Here is a 19,816-nt window from a genome sequence, read left to right as displayed (position 1 = left end):
CCCACCCCCTTCACTTCACACACTTCTGTATTTCTTACAACCAGCTGGTATTTACAGCACACGAAATTGGTTATAACTTCAGTAGGAATGGCCAGGGCTGCAGTCATTCCAGTGGGGTCCATTCATCTTGTGTCTAAAGTTGAGCTGGTGCTTCGTGAGTCAGCCTGGAAACTTTCTGTATGAACTGCCTCTTTTTTCCCCAGGGGTCCTGGTTATTTTACCTTCAAACCTGTACAAAACATCTCATAAATAGAACCAAGAGTGTCCCATGATAGTTAATAATGTCACTCTGTGGCCCTACTACCTCCTTCTGTAAAGACATACTTTTTTATATTTTAGTGGGTAATTTGTTATTTGTTTCATTCTTCCTGAATTTTACAGTGTTCCCCCATATATGGCTAGAAATAAGTACAAAATGTCTCATGCTTGTGGTTCCTTTGTGAATTGGCAAAGATTCATTTTTTTCCTGGGGCTACAATTTGCCCTTTCTCAAAACTATCTTAGAAGACTTTAATATAGTTTTGGTTTTTGTTCGTTCTTTTTTTAAAAAAAAAATCAAGATTGTGATTGAAACCCTCTGTGTTTCTTTTTCCTGGAGTTCCATATAGAGATTGAGGTCACCTGTTATGATTTGTCTATTTTTTTTTTCCTACAGATAATATCATTTTTTTACATTTGAGACTTTAGATGTTTCAAATTCTTGTTGGAGAATCTTTGAACTATGACAAATACTTCCGGTGCAGTTTATGTTTCCAGGCTAAATTTTTGCTTTGCAGAAATGAACATTTTAATTAACATTTAATAATCTCAAGCAGTGACGTGTTTTAAAAAACTTTTCATGAGAAAAAGTCAAGTTTCAGATATATCATTAAGACAGAAAACAAACTTTTGCATCTGAGAGGAAACTATTAATTGCTTCAAGCAGAATATCTGAATGACTGATTTTAATATCAATACAGGGATTTCTTTGTAGGTCTTCAAAGTAGCCCTTGATTTCAGTTTACAGTTAATCATAATAAGCATAGTATATAGTTTAAATAGTAATTATTTTCTCATTAATTGCAGCTTACTCACAACATCCCACAGGTTTAGTCACTAACTCTAGGAATCTCCACTGCCCTCTTCCTAAATTTGATCTCAGTTGACAGAAACCCAGAGGTGCTAGAGGACTGCATCTCACACATCACTGTGTGTACAAATCACCTGGAGATGTTCTATAAAACGTAGATTCTGACTCGGTAGGTCTGGGTTGGGCTGAGATTCTACATTTCAGCCAATGCTGCTGGTCTGTCGGGACCACACTTTGAGGAGCATGGATCTCTTAAGACTATTTATGGGCCACAGCCTGAATTCAGAAACTTCCTGATATCAAAAAATAAAAAGAATATGAAAGACAGAAGAGCAACAAGAGAATGAGAAGAAAACTAGGAGTATGAATAAGGTAATGAGTGAAAAGGAAAAGAAATATTTTTGAAGAACAATGAGGCATTTCCCCCAGAGTAAACATAGAGCAGGTAGGTGAGTGCATGCAACATAGGACTGCAGAGGAGGGCGAAGGGAATTTCTTATTGAGTGTCTTCTCTGCAACCTGTAGTCTGACATTACTGCTACATTTATGTATGTGTGTGTGTATGTGTTTGTGTGTGTATATATATATATGTCTATATCTGGATATATAGAGATGTATGCATATATGGAAGATGGATGGATAGATAGATGGATAGATATAGATGAGGAGATATTCTGCTTTGTTCCAAAAAGGTTTGAAGGGGAAGCTGTACTAAGTGCTGTCGCATGCATGTATTGCCTCAATATTCAAAAAAAGCACTTTTAAAAAATATATGAGGAGAGAGAGATGAAAAAGCTGAGGCTGGAGTAATTTTGTTAAAAAAAAAAAAAAAGCACACAAAAAAAACACAGCTCTAGGACTATCTGATTTCAAAGCTCCAAAGTTTCAAAGTTTCCAACACCCTCCATACTTTGACAAGCCAGAAAGCCAGACAGTGAAAAGGGGACAGGGGCATAAAAGAAAGTATTGGAGACTGGGGTGAGACTGTGCATAAGGAGAAGACGTTAGAGAAGAGGATGTGGGAGAGACAGGTGGAAAGTTCGGGAAGAACGAGAGAGGAAAATGCCAGGCTGCAGTTCAAGTGGATAATTTCAGTCCTGGGAGCAATTAGAGGTGACCCATTTGGCAGCACCTACTCCTCTGCAGGGGGCTGTTGACACCCTCTTTCCTGCCAAGACTGTTTCCACAACTCTTTTCAGCCCTAGCTAGAGTAGCCTGGTTCTATCCAGTTTGGAGAACTTGGTGTCCACCTTCCCTAAACTACCAACTGGCAAGAAGAGGTCTGCTGGAATTTGGGTAGGAGCAGCTGAGTAGCAGAAACTTTGGGGCCTCTAAGAGCTGCCTATCCCCGGTGCTACGGGGGCTCTGAGGTTAAGGTACTCCATTCTCAGTGTCTTCCTCCACTTTTGGGATCTTCTTTCAGCTCAGTAGATAGACCTTTCAAACCCCCTCCTCTGTGATGATTCATCAACAAAATCCTCCAGTTACTTTCCTAGTTGAAATAGGTTAACTCGTCAGAGGCCTGATGTCAATTAAATGTATGGAAATAAAGGGTAGGGACAACGCCTTACAACCCACCCCAGATTTTTTGGGGAAAAAATTATGGTACATATTAAAATATGGAAAAAAATGTATATTTATTGTAAACACTGACCATGCTAGTAGCACTTGGGAATCCTGAGGAACAAAGCTATTTCATGTACACATAGTTTGCAGCTGAATTCTTCTCTGGAGAATGAATGTTTTTGAGTACAGATGAAGGCCAAGAACATAGCATGTCTTTCAGAGGTTTAAATGTCATCTAAAGAGCAGATCTGAAGTTATTTGGGGGAAGTTTCCATTGCTTTCTGAACTCAGCAACTCTATCTTGCTCACACCTTTATTTCCATGTATTTTAATGTGAAGAATAGGGAGGCCCAAGAAACAAAGTATTGAATGCTTGCTGGGCATTATAACTCAATAAATCTACCCATGGAGAGCAGTGTGAGATTTGCCTTTTAATTATGGGTGTCTGACACTATGGTAGAAAAGGAATTATTTTTAAATTTAGTTTTCATGTTTTCAAAGCTGTATATGTTCATGTGGTTTAAGAAATGAAATGGGTCTACAAGGCTTTTCTGGAAAAATGGCAGACGCTTCCTTGTCATTTCCTTTGCTCTCCATTTCCTTGATCCAGAGGTAACAGCATGCAACTCTCACAGCTGTTTCTTTGGGTATTAACCTCCATATCTCTAAATATCATGCTATTCCTTTATTTTTATGTTTCAACACTATTGATTCCCCGCTATAGAAGAATCAAGCTCCCTTTCACAGATTTCCCTGGGCCCTGTGACCACTACCACCACACACATGGACACACACATGCTTTCTATTCCCCCGTCTTCCCCAAATCATCATATCCTCAGTTTGATTAGATCAATGTTTAGTACTGACATTATTGTGACTATGTAAATGCTATTGTGACTGAGCCATGTAGTGTATTATGTAAAATTATAATCACTTTTCGTTTTTTGCCCAATTTTTTGTTTTCTCTGGAGTTAGTTAATAATTGTGTCATATTTTTTTGTCATTTTCTTAGCTTTCTATAGACTTATCACCAGTTGATCCCCAAACTTTCCTTCAATCTTCTAAATAAATATTCTTTAAAATATTCAACCACTTGAGATATTCAACTAGTTTGAGTCCCCTCTTCTTGGAGATTTCTTTCCTGGAGACTCATCAGGGGACCTTTTCCATTCTAGAGGGGTTTATCGCTGTGATGAGTGTCCCTGTCAGTCTGGATATCCCATCACCATCACCCTGGAGACTGCCTCAGCCTCCCTTGAGTTGGTCCCCCTGTTTCTTAGATTCTTAGTTTACCAGCTCTTTTGGTTGAGCACATCCTCCAGAAGCATCCTGAGAATGGGTGGATATGGAATACCTATTTTGAGACTTTGCAGTCTAGAAATGTTTTTATCATATCATCACAATTAATCAACAGTTTGTATTAGTATATAATTCTAGGCTGGAAATGATTTCCCCCGAGAGTGTTGAAAGCGTTGCCCCTTTGATTTCTAATTTCCAATGTTGTTCTTTATAAGCCTAAAGCCATTCTGATTCTGGCCCCTTTGTATGTGACCTCATTTATTCCTTCTAGATTCCTTATTTATTCCTTAGGACCCTTTCTTTGTCCACAGGACAATAGCATTTCATCATGTGCATTGGGATGGGTCTATTTTCATGTTGTCCTGAGCATTGGATGGGCTCTTTCAATCTGGAAACCTAAGTTCTTCATTTGGGGAAATTTCCATGATCCATTTATTGATAATTTCATACTCTCTCTTTTTTGTATTTTCTTGGTCTAGGGCTCCTATTAGTCAGGTGTTGAAGTGGACTCTTGGACTGATCATCTGGGTTTTCTTATATTTTTCTCTTATTTTCTACTTTTGTTCTTATGTTCTACTTGCTGGGTTATTTACTCAACTTTATTTTCAAAATCTCCTATTGATATTTTTGATCAATATTGGATTTTTATTGATTCTACTATCATATTTAAAGTCTAATTTCTAAAAGCTTATTCTTATTTTCCTTGATTTGTCTTTTTAAAAATAGTATTCTGCTTTTGTTTTATGAATATTTAATATTTATGAGTATATTAATGATAAATCTATATCTATATATTTTAATCTCTCTTCTTACTCAATTTACCTTTCTCCTCTATACTTGTTTTATCACTATGTTTTTTGTCTGTGATCCTTGAGTGCATGCTTGTATTTAAGCAAGGGTCACTAAAAAGCTGATTGGCAGCTATGTGTACCTGAATTGGAAACTCATCATCTGGCTTGATCATTCAGTAGGGAACTCTTTTGTCAAATCTTTAAGTCTTTTGGGTTGGTCAGAGAAAAATCTTCTAATTTTATTCCTAGAGGGAATAAACCTGGCTACTAGCATTCCATGAACTGAGCAGAATGAGAGCTCAAAATTTTGTGTATGTGGTAGACTGAGTAACGTCTCCCTAAAGATGTCTACATCCTAATGCACAAAACCTGTGAATATGTATCTTACATGGTGAAAGAAAGCTTACAGATGTGAATAAGTTATGGATCTTAAAATGAGAAGATTATCTTAGATTATTTGGGTGGGCTCAATGCAATTATAAGCGTTATAAAACAAAAAGGGAAGTAGGAAAGTCAGAGTCAGAGAAGGAGATGTAACAGCAGAAGCAGAGGTTGGAGTGATGTCAGAGCCATGAGCCAAGGAATACCAGCAGCCTCCAAAAGCTGAAAAAAGCAAGGCAATGTATTCTACCCTAGGGCTTCCAAAAGGAACACAGTACTGCCGACCCATTTTAGACTTCTGACATCCAAAGCAACATAAAAAAAATTGGTATCGTTGTAAGTCCCTAAACTTGGAGTAATTTGTTCTAGCAACAATAGAGAACTAATATACAATAGTTTGCAAACTTTCACCTAATCCCCCTCTTTTAATTATTGAACCTCCACTTTAAATTGTGCCTGATTTTTTATCTTTTCCAGGGAATGATCCTTCAGTCTTCTGCTAGGTTTAGGAGAGAGACAGTTGCTTTACTGCTGAATAGACAAAACATCTTCCTTATTTTCAGCCAAACTTCATTTCTGCTTCCAGAAGTACTTAGTGGTAACAGTTCCTGGACTTTTGGTGTTTCTGTAGGGGGTCAACCAGGTTGCTTCCCAGCATCCCTATTGCTGACTTAAGCTTCCAGTTCAGCTTTCTTGGTCTGTGAAGTCAGTTATAGCTTATCCTTCCACTTCCGAGCTTCCAAAATTTTGTTGCTAGTATTTCTTTTCAGTTTTGCTTGTCTTTGTGGTGGTTTTCTCTCCTTCCCCCAAAAAACTCGTTTTATTGTGTGATTCTGATTTCAGGAGGGAGTAGAAGTTCATGTGTATGGTGAATCAACTTTGACAAAGTTGAAAGTCCCATTATTTTATACTTATTTTTCCTTGGCATGGTGTTGGATTATGTATGTTATACATTTGGAGCATGATGTGTGCCAGAAGAGCTGTATAGGATATATGGTGGTATGGTGCATGGGTGTTAAAATCGATAGTTTTGGAGGCAGGAAGATTGGGTTTAATTAAAGGCTTTGCCACTTACTAGCGGTATGAATTTAAGCAGTCACTAAGCTGAACCTTAGTCTCCTCATCTGGGAGTGGTAGAAACCATATTTAACCCACAAAATGACTGAAAGAATTAAATGAGACCAGATGATGGGTAGAAGCACTTGGCCCACAGTGCACCTCCATTGTAGAGCAAAATTACCGGTGAACTGAGATTGAATTAGATAGACAGTACTTTATGTCTTTTCTTGTAACAGGTACTTAATAAAATATTTGTGGGATGAATTAATGTCTTCTCTTAATGAAATATTTCAGAAACAACAATGAACACAGGGATTCATTAAATGTTACATGAATCTCAGAACAGGCAAAACATCAAAATTAATCGTTAAGTTTTAACGTATTTCTTTCCCATCTCCTCATTTTCATTCCTTGTAACATAAGGCTGTATTTTAAACTTTAAATTATTACATTTCCCTCAAAAAAAAAAAGGCATGGATGTATAACTTTAAACAAAGAAATAAAGAGCAACCTTATCAGCTCTCTTCAAGAACTTAGACTGGCTTCTTAACTACATTCCTCATTTCCTCTCCTTCAGCCCTGTCCCCCTCTAATACATTTTCCACACAGCAGGCAGAGTGATCTTTAGAAAAAACAGAAAAGAAACAACCACCACCAAAAAAACAGAACAAATTATTCCCCTGCTTAGAATTCCTTATTGCCTTCCCATTATTCCTGGAATAAAAACAAACCTCCTTGGCAGAACCTACAAGGCCTTGCGAAGCTCCAACTTCACTTTCACCCCCATTTCGTACCAACTGTCCACTCTTCTATCAGGCTAGAAGCCACACTGGTTCCTTTCCTTGTTGGGGTTTGCTGAGTTCCATCCTTCCTCAGGGACTTTCCTTTTACTTCTCTCTCTGCTTGAAGTGTCCTTGTGCCCATGTTTGCCCGGGTAATTCCTACTTATCCTACAAGTCTATCTAAATATCACCTCTGCTGGGAAACTTACACTGACCCCAGGAACAAGGCAGGTTCTTCTGTTGGTCACTTGCTTCTCTTTTGTAACCCTTACCCCAACTGAACTTTAATAACTGTTTAATTAACTATTTAGTTCTGTTTCTACTCCTCAGTGTAAGATCTATGAGGGCAGGGATAACATCTTTTTCCTTTGCTGCTTTATCTACAATACCTTGCAAATGTCTTGTACATAGTCACTCCTCAATACATATTTGTTGAATAAATGGATTAATTTATGGCTGTATTAGAAAGAAAAAAGGCTGTATTTTTAAAAATATAATTTTAAGGACCTTGTTTTTTTTTATTTATTTATTATTTTTATTTCAGCATAGGACCTTGTTTTTATTTTCAAATTCTCCTACTGGATCAGGTAAGAAATCTGCTATGGACCCAATGGCTTGATAAATGCTTAAAATTGCTTGGGAGACAGGCAGAGAACCTAGGTGGAAGAGAGGGTGTGAAGATTATCATTTTTCTAAGTGCTGGGCAGTGCCAAGGAGAGACAGCGGCTGCACTGACACTAATGTACCTTCACCCAGATCATGCAACCCTACCTCCCAGCACAGTGCTGGTGCAAAAATGATGCTCAACAAATATTTGTTGAATTAATGAATAGAGGTGGCCTTCTTACGTTGCCTTATACCCTTTATGCTGCAAGTACCCTTTGCGATTTTCTCCTTAATGCTGCCATTGAAGATCCCTTTTGTATGTTTTTAGCTGTATGTTTTGATGGAGGGAAAGTCAAGATGTTATTTGTCTAGGCTTCCGTCAAGTCATGCTATTTTGAAGATGACTTTCCTAAGTCTAGTTTAGAAGAGCCCCATTTATTGTTCTAATTCACAAATATCCATTGCATATTCACAAAAACTATTTCTTTTCAAAGTCTGTAGCAATATCATTTCTTAAATCTAATGTAATTGCTGGGAAAGGAGCTTGTTCTGAGAAAGAACAAAGAATTGAACTATAGTTTCATAAGGATGGGAATGCCAATATGTTATTGAGCATTTTCTGCTGGAGACCACTTGGCTTCAAGGGCAAACGGCATGGTAAGCACCTGCATAAAACCTAAATAGTTTATTTATAATCTCACTGAACTAGAAGAAGGTGCCCAAGTTCACATGGCACCAAGAGATTCACAAAGAGATTCTCAGAGTTTATGACACTCTCTTATGGAATAAGATTGTGGGGAAATAGGGAATCCCTTTCTGGCATTTAAAAGATGTAATTGTCTGGTAGTTTCTCGAAATTCCTCAGCTAGGGCTTTATTTATTCAGCTCAGGAATGGCAAATTACCTCAGTGTATGCCAAGACAATATATTGGTAATCGTTGCTATAATGAGAAAAGTTCTCAAGTCTTATTTGGGCTCATGAAGAATGTGTTGTCATCACTTAGCAATGATAGCTGTGAGTTTTGGAATGGGGATTGGTGGAAAGCCAAATATTTAATATCTTTTCTTTAAGGCTTTTGTGCAGTCTTGATAAAATATAAGTAATTATATCTGAAAATCTCATTTAATCTTCATATAAACTTTATAAGGTAAGTACTGTTATAATCTTCACTTTTTTTCTGATGAGGAAATTAAGGTACAGACATATTGAGTTTTCCAAAGTCTATAGCCAATTAGTGGTGGAACTTATATATTAACACATGCCTATCTAACTTCAGAACCCAAGCTCTTAACCACCATATATTTCCTGAGAATTCTGGAGTGCTGATATTTAAAGCTATTTTCAGTCATGTGTACCCTAGAGTGAATGAATTTCTATTATTAATATCTTACCCAAGATAGGAAAATATAAAAGATTAATAAGGTTGGCAGGGCTGAAGACAAACTTTACCTACTTTACAACACTGTGTAAGATTAATTTTTATTCTAAATATTGAAAATATAGTTTAGTATATGACTACTCTAGTAAAGAAAATATGATTTATTTATAGATTATTTTAAGGATGTAATGCATTGCATCTATACTGTTAATACTTTAAGATCCAACCCAAATAGAAGTACTATTCACAGATGAGATTTTTCACTCATTGAAACTTTTTATTCTTAATGTGTTAATCACTATGTCCTGATGAGATTCTAAAGGCAGCTAATTATATTTTGTTTTCCTTAAATACTTAAAGCATGTTCTTTTAATGGGATTATCTATTTATAGAAACACACTGTCATTTTCTCCAAGTATTAATTTCTGTGATTAACTGTTATATTGTGTATAAATATGCAATTTATAGTATCCATGTAAAACAGCTTGGATTTATTTTACTCAAAGGCAGGGGAAATAAAAAACAAAAATTTCTTCAAATACTTTTAGTTGATGTTAGAAATGTCAGATTATGCTTTAATTTCTTGCCCATTCTTTCTCCTTCACAGAAAAATCTGTCATTGCTCAACCAGTATTTGTTTTTGATAAGAGAGAGCAAACTTTTAAGGTAATGTCAAACCACTTTTCTTTAATTTTACTTTGACGAAGAAAATTATATTTCAAGAAGCTAGTTATACTAAAAGATATCACTGCTGTATGTGTTTATCCTGTTGTTCGTTAAGCAGAAGAGTGCCTCCAGAATATTTATATAGTCAGGATTTATAGATATCGATGTGGCTGAAATGGGAAGCCAGAGGCTACTTATTATAGTAAAACAGATAACATGCTGTTTTACTATAATAATATGTTTATTTGGAGTAATTTGAAAAGGGGAGGGGCTGAAAGAGATTAGGGGGCTAAGACTTCTCATGTCCCCGCGCAACTGACCTAGCCTAAAACTGGGTATAAAATAAATTCTAAACGGTGAGATTTGATGTTAAAAGGGATCTCGTGGATCCTATCTGCTTCTTCAGCATCATACTAAAATCATCTGCTATGAAAGACAAACAGTAAGATTAATAGCATTCTCGCTTTAACTTATTTGAATATTATTTTCTTGGTATTCATTCTTATTCATGCAGGCAATTTACCCTACTACCCCAAAACAAATTAAACTAAAGAAAAAAATCAACCTCCAAGACCTTGTTAAAAAAGCAGACTCCAAAGCCCCACCCTAGACCAACCACTTCAGAATCTTGAGTGTCAGCGCCTCAAAATCTCCACTTGAACAGACTCCCACAAGTGATTCTGTAGTCAATGAAACATAAACCACTATCTCAGACTTTTGATTTTTCTTGACTATGTGCCTTAGTGAATAAAGGTGAGCTGCTTTGTCCTGGCTGGGCTGAATAGGCCTGGCTTCTGAGAATTCTGTAAAGTGGCAGGGTGGGAATCTGATATAAATATAGCAAATACTCAGCTCTCATCAGCAGCTTTTTTTCTCTTCAGAGACCTGCAGAAGATACCCCGTATGAAGCAGCAGAACTCGGTAATGATTTACACCCTGTAGTCCAAAATCAATCTTTATCCAAAGAAAATAAGCATGCAGAAGCATTTTGGCATGTGGCATAGGCTATGTAAAACTTAATGGTTTTCCTTGTTTTTAGACACGCAAGTAGATGGGCTTTTGTTTTGAAAGATAATATGTAGGTCCCCGAGAACACGGATGTTAATGACTAAATTTCATTATTTTCTACTGCCTGTCCCTTAGCCTACCAGAAACAGTCTCAGAAGAACGCATACGATTTTTTGCTGAAGCCACTCATTTCTAATTTTTTCATACTAGTACTATATGCCTATAGGTTTATAATCACCAACTGGTATTTAAAATTGTGCTTCAGGAGTTAATGTATTATCAAGCGATGATCTATGCAGGCAAAAGGAAATTCTGCTTATCCTGCCATATCATGGGTTAAAGATAATTTGTTATTGCAGCAATTTTACCCTTTCCATTGAATTTCTTACAGAATGTAATGGTTTTTCAAGAAAGCGTGTATGCTCTTCATCTTTTACTTTGAATGCTACAGATTCTCAGTCCCGGGAAGGTAGGTATAGCCTTGACTACTGACTGTTGACTGTTATTTTTCTTCTGAATGCGAGATTACTAAGAAACTTTTCGAATGGGTAATGTTAAAATTGTCTCCACTGAGTAGTGTGGTATATTATTATGTGAAAACAACATGCTATAAAATGGATTGACCAGTGAATCAGTATTTAAAAATTCCATTTATCAGCATAGAAAAAAATACTGAAATGACATAAGCCACAATGTTAGCAGTGGTTACCTTAGGTAATGGAATTATAAGGAATTTGGTCCCTCTCCCCACCCTCCCTACCTGGTACACTCCCTGCGCTTTTGTATTTTGCTGTATTTCCAAAGCTTCTGCATTGAGCCTGTATTAACTTTGTAATTAGGGGAAATGGCCATTTTTAAAGCAACCATCTACCCTTTAAAAAAACTTTATCATACACCATATTCTGAGTAAATTAGTTACTTTGCCTCTCTTCTACACTCAAATCTCTCCAGTGATTCCTTTTATAATGGATCCAATTGCCTTCTGCCTTGTAATATAGCTACCAGTGTATATGTCTATCTCCTCCACTGTGAGTTCCTTGAGGTCGTCTTCAAGCCTAATAGAGTGTCTTGCACATGAGCACTCAAGAAATATGTATTGAATTGAATGCAAATTAGTTTATCATCCTCACCAGAGGCACTCTTTATTTTTATTGATAAAAACATAAAGATTTTTCTAAATTATGATATAGAAATTTTTCCAAATCAGCAAAAATCTAAATTAAAACAGAAAACCCACTTTCTTATTGACTTTAGTTTGCAATCTGCTTTTAGTGTCAACCCTGTCTCAGAAGCGAATGAGATCTTCATCCTTCACTGACCTCCCAACCTTCCCCCCTTCTGGGCCAGGTAATAAAGAGGTTCTAGAGCCTCAAGTTTGACACTCTGACTTTTCAAAACCATTCTTCTTAATCATGAGTTTTCTTTATCAGCTATCATAAAATGGTGACATTTTAGCAACACATCAAATAGCGGCCTTAGCAAAATGTGCAGGGAAGAATACCTTATGAATTCCAACTTCACAAATTCAGGTAGCATATGTGTTTTCTTCTGGTAGGAAGTTTGAACTTGATGTTTTTAAGGAATTCATGGTTATGATAGCATTATTTTATATAAGGCAGCCCTATAAAAATAAAAGCAATTTGCACTATTTTACTTATTATTGTCCATTTACATAGTTTATAACATATATAGTACTTGAAATATGGAACTATGTTTTAGCTTCATCTTCCAAAGTTTAGGATAGGATTCCATTAAACTTTTCACTAATTAAAACATTACTTCTCTTTATTTGAAAATTATAATGTTTTGCTAATGAAAACTATTTTGTTATAATAAAATATTTGAAATGGTTGGCACTTTCTGCACATTAAAATGATGATTTCTGATGGGCATTATGGCATGCACCTGTAGTTCTAGCTATTTGGGAGGCTGAGGCAGCAGGATCACTTGAACCTAGGAGTTCAAGACCAATCTGGGAAACATAGCAAGAGCCTGTCTCTAAAAACAAAATAATAGGCCGGGCGCGGTGGCTCACGCCTGTAATCCTAGCTCTCTGGGAGGCCGAGGCGGGCGGATTGTTTGAGCTCAGGAGTTCGAGACCAGCTCTGAGCAAGAGCGAGACCCTGCCTCTACTAAAATTAGAAAGAAATTAATAGGCCAACTAAAAATATATAGAAAAAATTAGCTGGGCATGGTGGCACATGCCTGTAGTCCCAGCTACTCGGGAGGCTGGGGCAATAGGATCACTTGAGCCCAGGAGTTTGAGGTTGCTGTGAGCTAGGCTGACGCCATGGCACTCACTCTAGCCAGGGCAACAGAGTGAGACTCTGTCTCAAAAAAAAAAAAAAAAAAAGATGGTTCTATTCTTGTGTGTTATTTCTGAACAATCAACTGCCTTTTCCAAGTTAAGTTTGCCACTGAGAAATAAAAAATTACAAACTATTCACTTCATTTGAACTGATCCCCCCTACCCATGAAATTAATTTTTAAATGAATTAATCTGTATTTTTATTAATAATTCCAAGCATGACTGAGCAACAGTATGTCAGGCATCTTTTAGATCCAAAAGAGATACTTCCCAGCTCACTAGGCCCATTCTAACCCAACTAACAAGCTACAGAAATTAAGAGAAATAGAGGTCCTAATCCCAGAGGCAAAGGTGTTCTGTTTTATTTTATTTGCGCATAAAACAAAGGAATGGGTTTAAGTTATTTAGATAACTGCTTCAATTCATTTGAAGTCATTTATTTTTTACTGGACACACACACACACAGAAAGGAATAACAAATAAGGCAACATTGATATCAGTAAGCACCATTCCATTTTATGTTATTCAGAATGTTGGTAGTGTTGGAAAGGAGAAAAATATGGCCCATTTATTGTCGGTTTTCAATAATGAAGATCATAAAAAACCATTACATTGAAACTTGAATTAGAGAAGAAATTCTACTCCAACCTTCATAAATATGTCATAATATTTTGAAGAATACTTTGAAGAAGTAATTCTTATCTTTTCTCACCTTCGTTAATCAACTGCCAAAGGTTACTGTTTCTGCAGTTTGCAATCAAGAGGAGATCCCCGTGAAACGTATAGAAATTCTACGCTTGCAGCCACCACCACAGTATAACCCCGCCAACACACTTATAGAAAAATAACATAGCAGAATGGTCAACTTCTCTCTTCAAGTACATTCATTAAAGCGGAGAGGGCAGACTTTGCTAAGAATTTCATAACATTCTATAAGAGCTATATATCAACGCACAAAAAGTTAATTACCAATTCAGATTTTATAATATGTAGAATTTCTCACAGTACACTATTTCATGATTCTCAAGAAGGCCGCCCTTTCCATTAATGACCGAATTTTCAATTGGATTTCTGAGAGTAAAGAGAATTATGTAGTAGAACTTATCTGGCATTCCCATTTTTAGCAGAACCAGCGCTCTAATGCTCACTGCTTATTACTCTATTAGCGCCAACAGCGACATCTACTGGTGAGTTTGGAACAGAATTGTTAAATGCCAAATAATGTAGAAACTCATAGATTTAAAAAATTTTAAATATTTTTTCTTACAGTGAGGAAAAACAATGTTTTTATGACATCAATTCTTGTGCAAAGTAATGTTGACGAAAACAGTGCAGAACAAGGTATGAAACTTCTATTTCAAAAATGCCATAAATTTTACATTTTACCATTTATATTTTAATCTGCTTATATATGTGTGTGTTGGGGGGTATGGAGGTAGGGTGGGGTGACAAAACATGAAGGAATATATTTAGTAAGCCAGGTCCCATAATCAAAATTGATAGTTATTGGGCAAAAGCTAGGCAGAGAGTGAGTACTAGGTAATTCAAGAGCTATTTTGATTTTGATTAATAAACATTAGTCCCTCATTTAATCATGGATTTAGAAAATAAGCATTATATTAGCTAGAAATAGAAAAGAAGGAGTATTTCATTAAAAACACATTGATTTTTAAATTCTATTCTTTTAAGGTCCTGTGAAGCATTCTGAATATGTTCTCAGACCTGCTATTTTGCAGCCACCTCAAGTTCAGAGCTGTGAAAAAGTAAGAAAAACATTTGGACACAGTGCGTTGGAATCCTGTAAGACTAAAGAAAAAGTAAAAAATAAGGTAAGAAAACCATCAACAGTCAGACCGACCTTAATCTCTCATCCTTCTTTTTGTATGTTGTTTTAGGCTCCCATATCCAGAATTACGGGTTGCCTAAGCTTTGTTCTGTTGCTAAAGCAGCTGCCAGGCTCGAGAAACACAGGGATAATAGCAAAAAGTCCTTGTAACCTTATTAAACTTGTCCTCTTAAATTGGAGAGTTGTTCCCTGGAACAAATCTTATGGTGTCTCCTATGTTGTAAAGCTCAGTGTACCAGGCGGTGGGAATCAGGGTGTCTTGTTCCCCAGAGCACTGACCACCTGTGAGAATCAGAGGAACAATGAGATGGGTGGGAGCCAGAGTCGGTAGTCTAAAAAGGGACAGGGATTTTCTACATCTCCAACTGGTCGACATCACAGTGTGGCTTTGCCAGTTTAGTTCATACCAGGGATTCATTCCAGACCCATCTTCATGAATAACAGGAGCGAAGAACTCCCTGTACAGTAATTAGGAAGGTCCAGGAAGCCTCCAGAGACAGATAAGGATTCTCTCTTCCAACTGTTGTAGTGTCTGAATCACTCATTGTAGGCCTGTCTAAAGAGACATTTATTTGCTCCAGACATGCAGGTATGTGTCTGGGGTCTACTCTGTTGCCATAGTGATAGCTGTGTCTTCCAGCAGAAGCAGACACTTGAGGGGAATAGGATACAAGATAGGTAGGTTGGAATTTGAGAGTTATTCCATCAGCCATTTTTTTCCAGCTAAACTACTAAGATTTGGTCACATAGTTTTGTTTTGTTTTTTTTTTGTTTTCCCATAGTGAACATAAGGACAGTGACACATGGAATTGTAAAAATACCAGATTGGTACTAAATAAACCTGCCTCTGCCACTATCTAACTATACTTATCCAAACAAAGCACCCACCCAACATACTTTTTTTTAATCAGTGAAATGAAAGAGTTGAACTTGGTCAACATTTACCAACATTTTTTATATTTCTAAACCCCTTTCTTTGAAAGACATGATTTAGTGAGACCCATTATGCATTTAAAAATCATTTCATCATTTATGTATACCATATGTGATTTTTAAGTAAAATATGTTTTTAATTGTACATAGTATATTAGTAAAAGTTTTCATTTATATGTAATGTAATAATCATCACCATGTTACATAAGTTTCTTTTATTTATTTAAGAAGTGATGCATGTTGTTTAATTTGTTTCAACTTATGTAAGAAAAACAATGTGTTGACTAATTTCTGAAATGTTATTATATTGCATTTTATTTTGGAATGGCATGTACTATAAAGTATAGATCAAAATTTTGATTACATAGTATGCATCAAAAGTAGATTAAGTTACCAGTCAAAAATTTCAGGATGAAGAAATGAGTGGGGTTTTCTCTCATATTGGGTGCCTGTGAGGGTGAAGCTCTTAGGGCATTTCCAGGGATTAAATAGTCCTTAAAGATAGCTTTGCTAATACAGAAGTGAGAATTAACTCCATTGGGCTAAAAAGGTAAAAATAACAAAAAGTAGTGGGATTCCTGAATATTACATAGAGTGTCTGGTGTCAGACACACCTCCCTTGTATGTGACCTGGGCAAGTTATCAATATTTAAGCTTTTTGAGTCAGTTTACTCATCTGTAAAATATAGAAAATAGAAGTACAAAGTGTACAAGAGTTGTGAGAAGTAAATGAGACAATGTACATAAAACACACAGGGCAGTACTTGAACATAGTAAACTTTCCATATATTTAATTACAATTATTGTTTCCTTGTCTGATGCTCCTATAGTAAGACAATTTTAATAAAATTTTTGATGCATTTTTTTTTTTTACTTTCAGGTTTCTGAGGAGAATTCCTATTTGCTAAGTGAAAATTTACCAAGTGCCAGAATTTCAGTCCAGCTGTCTACTAACCAGAATTTTTTAGGTGCAATATCAGTAGGGTAAGTTAATAATGAGAAAACAGAAGGGTTGTCCTTCATGCTTTCTTTTATCAACTTAACCATTCACAAAATAATTTTCTGACATTGTATGGATAAATTGCCAAGATTCTATTTGAAAGGAAATTTTATAAGAATTTATAAATTTTACAAGTTTAAGATGGTTTTCAAAATATCTCTAGTATTTAAATATTATCATATTAATATTGGATTTTCTTCATTGTTTCATTGACTGGGGTGAGAAAGAACTTTTTGAAAAGGTATAGCTAAACTTTTATTTAGTTAAGCAATATCTGGTTATTACATTAGCCTTTCTTCCCTTTTCTCTGGCATTCTTTTTTTCCTCTTTTTAAATTATTTTTGTCATTATTATTTATTGGCATACATTGGATAGACAACAAGGAAAGCAGTATAAATCTGCAAAATGAAAAGTTAATATTTATTAGTATTACCAGTGATGAAGGAATGATTGATCTGAGAAAAGACTAAATCTAGCTGTGGACGTAAATTGACTCATACGATTAGGTTCTGTAGCATTTGCCTTCTGTGCCCACTGGGATGCAATGAAGAACCCTGAGCACACCTGTCTACAGAGAGAAGGGTGAATGTCTTTGAGTTTCTCATCATGCAAAACACTTTTCATATTAAAAAATGTTTCTGGGAGGAAAAAAACTAAACGAATGCACACTCAACTATAACTGACAAGATAGGTTGGCTTTGCTTTTACTCTGGAGATCTCTGATTGCTAAAAGCATCAGTCACTTGGGGAAAAGAGTGGAGATTAGAGACTGGACAGGTTGTGCTGGAAAAGCAAAAAGGTAAGGATGGGCAGCCGTCCTGGCAAGTCACACAGCCCCTGCAGACCGGTGGCAGGACTGGTCTCTGCCAGTGCTGTGACAGCTGGCAAATATTTTGACAATCATCTCTGGAAGCACCTATCTCAATTTTTCCTTTATTTCTCGTTAACTTCAGATAAAAGTTAGCCATAGATGTTTATGTTTTACATAAATCTATTAAATCATTTGATTATTTCATCTGCTAAGGTTTAAAATGGCTTTATCCGTATATTTAAAATACCAAATGCTTGGTTTTTTTTCCTTAGATGTCAACCAAATGAAGATAAGTGTTCTTTTAAAAGCTGCAGTTTCAATTTCATTTTTGGAGAAAACATGGTAGAAAGAGTTTTGGTAAGATTTTGGTAAATGTTTCTATTATTATACGGAGAGCTATCACTTCAAATTTCTGAAGGCAAATTATTAAATAATTAAAAGCAATGTTAAACTGGAGTATACTTTTTACCTGCTGGGTTTGAAGGCACATTTTCTTTAACTAGAAAGATTCTCCTGGGAAGCATGTCCTAGTTGTTAGAATAGTAGACAGGAATCCACAGAGGAAGGGAACTGTATAATTATAAAATTATTACTAATGTGAAATATTAAATAGTTCTTTGACTTATGTTAGATCACTGGTACCCAAGGAAATCCCAAGATTATCTGCAATAGCTAAATAAACTCAAATGGTGATATTTTAATATAGTTTTTCAATAGCATTTTCCAAACAAGATGCATTTAAAATTAATTGCCAGTTTGTTCTTACTAGTTAACCACAATGCTACCTTCAAGCTTTTACATCAAAAAGCATTATTATAGCTTTTTTTTGCTAGCTTTAAGAGAAAAAATCATAATGTTTTACTTCCCTAGGGGGAATTTATTTGCCTAGTGAAAACAACTAACTACCATCATCCTTATTTAATACTGAGTATCCTAGAAGAGGCAGCTGCTGCTCTGCCCTTCGCAGAGTTCTGATGTCTAAGACAGCAGAATCTACAATGGGGAACTGTACAGCAAAGTGAAAGCTGTGGAACAACTATGCCTCTGGTTTCATCTGGTCCATCACATCCTCATGCCTGTTCCAGCTTTCACTCAGATCAGGATGGTAGCTGAGATAGCGTCAGAGGACTAGCTTGTCTTAGGGTTTACCAGTTACATGAAGAATCCCAAGGAAGCTGCAGAGATTTTAAAACCTGCATAAGGGCTCTGATGAATGAAAGAACTAATTCATGAAGCCAATTTAGTTCAAGATTTTCAGGGCTTTCATAAATCAGTCATTTTTAAGCTCTAGTTTATTTTAGACATACCCCCGGCTACATGCCAATTCAAGAGTAACATCAGAACTTTTTGGCTTAGAGGTTCTCTTCTGTCATGCCCAAAATGAAGGTCTACTCCAACCGTCCTAGAGCTGTTGACCTATACCTTTGCATGTGAACCAGAATGGACCAGCCTCCAGGTTGAAGTTCCAGGCAGCGTAGTTAGGCACATTTATTCCTTATCATTTATTTCTAAGTTTGACACTAGATTAGACACAGCTTCTATAAGATGTCAGACATAATGCTTTCCAAACCTCACAGGATCAACTTTAACATTCAACTCAATTTACCAAACATGTACTGAGTTCTTATGGTATGTAAAACATTGATCTCAAATTTGGCTGCATATTAGAATCACCTGGTGAGACTTTCGGGCTTTCTCATCCCTGGGCCTCATCCCAGATCAATTAAATCAGAATGTTTGTGGGATAAGCTAGGGTATCAGGTGATTCTAATGTACAGCCAGGTTTGAAAACCACCTGAATAAGTGGTTATGCAAAGCTACAGGAGACACTATGCCCTAGAGGCATTTATAATCTAGTAAGAGGAGATAAATACCTATACAAAAAAACTGTAGTCGGGACAATAGGTTTGGTTTGAGAAGGAACTTGTGCACATTCCCTGTGTGTATTTTAACTTATAAAGAAACGTGAGCTTCCTATCTCTTGTTGGTAATATCCCAAAGATAACAGGAACTATAGAGAAGATTTATACTTGTCCTCTAATCCTGTAAACACGAGGCCTTGTGATTTGGGGACCAGGATGCACTCCTGGCTTGTTGGCTGACCATGTGCTTTCAGAGTAAGTCATTTAAACTTTCTGTGCCTTAGTTTCTATTTCCTTAAAATAGGAATAATTACACCCCTCTCTACCAATTGTAAGGGAATATCTTGATGTCCAATTAAATAATGTGAAAGAATCTTGAGTTGGTGAGGGAAAAGATACAAACGTGGCCGGGCGCGGTGGCTCACGCCTGTAATCCTAGCTCTCTGGGAG

The 19,816-nt window shown here is 36.3% G+C and overlaps 1 protein-coding gene across 2 annotated transcripts in view; it reads left to right on the top strand.

Annotated features, from left to right (window-relative positions):
- The window catches only part of RANBP3L (RAN binding protein 3-like), a 45,794-nt gene that overhangs the window by 17,135 nt on the left and 8,843 nt on the right, over positions 1–19,816 (top strand). The window contains exons 2-9 of one of the 2 annotated variants that reach the window (XM_012649742.1): positions 9,540–9,598; positions 10,480–10,519; positions 10,998–11,075; positions 11,879–11,953; positions 14,184–14,255; positions 14,604–14,743; positions 16,574–16,677; positions 17,777–17,861. In XM_012649742.1, coding sequence (XP_012505196.1) covers positions 9,540–9,598; positions 10,480–10,519; positions 10,998–11,075; positions 11,879–11,953; positions 14,184–14,255; positions 14,604–14,743; positions 16,574–16,677; positions 17,777–17,861 — 653 coding nt within the window. The remainder of the gene's footprint in view (positions 1–9,539; positions 9,599–10,479; positions 10,520–10,997; positions 11,076–11,878; positions 11,954–14,183; positions 14,256–14,603; positions 14,744–16,573; positions 16,678–17,776; positions 17,862–19,816) is intronic. The other variant, XM_012649748.1, reaches the window with a different exon arrangement.

Source organism: Propithecus coquereli, unplaced genomic scaffold (assembly GCF_000956105.1).
Source record: "Propithecus coquereli isolate 6110/MARCELLA unplaced genomic scaffold, Pcoq_1.0 Scaffold110, whole genome shotgun sequence".
In the NCBI taxonomy this organism is placed as follows: domain Eukaryota; kingdom Metazoa; phylum Chordata; class Mammalia; order Primates; family Indriidae; genus Propithecus; species Propithecus coquereli.
Note: the sequence above shows the minus strand (reverse complement) of the source record. Positions and strands in the feature narration are given on the sequence as shown.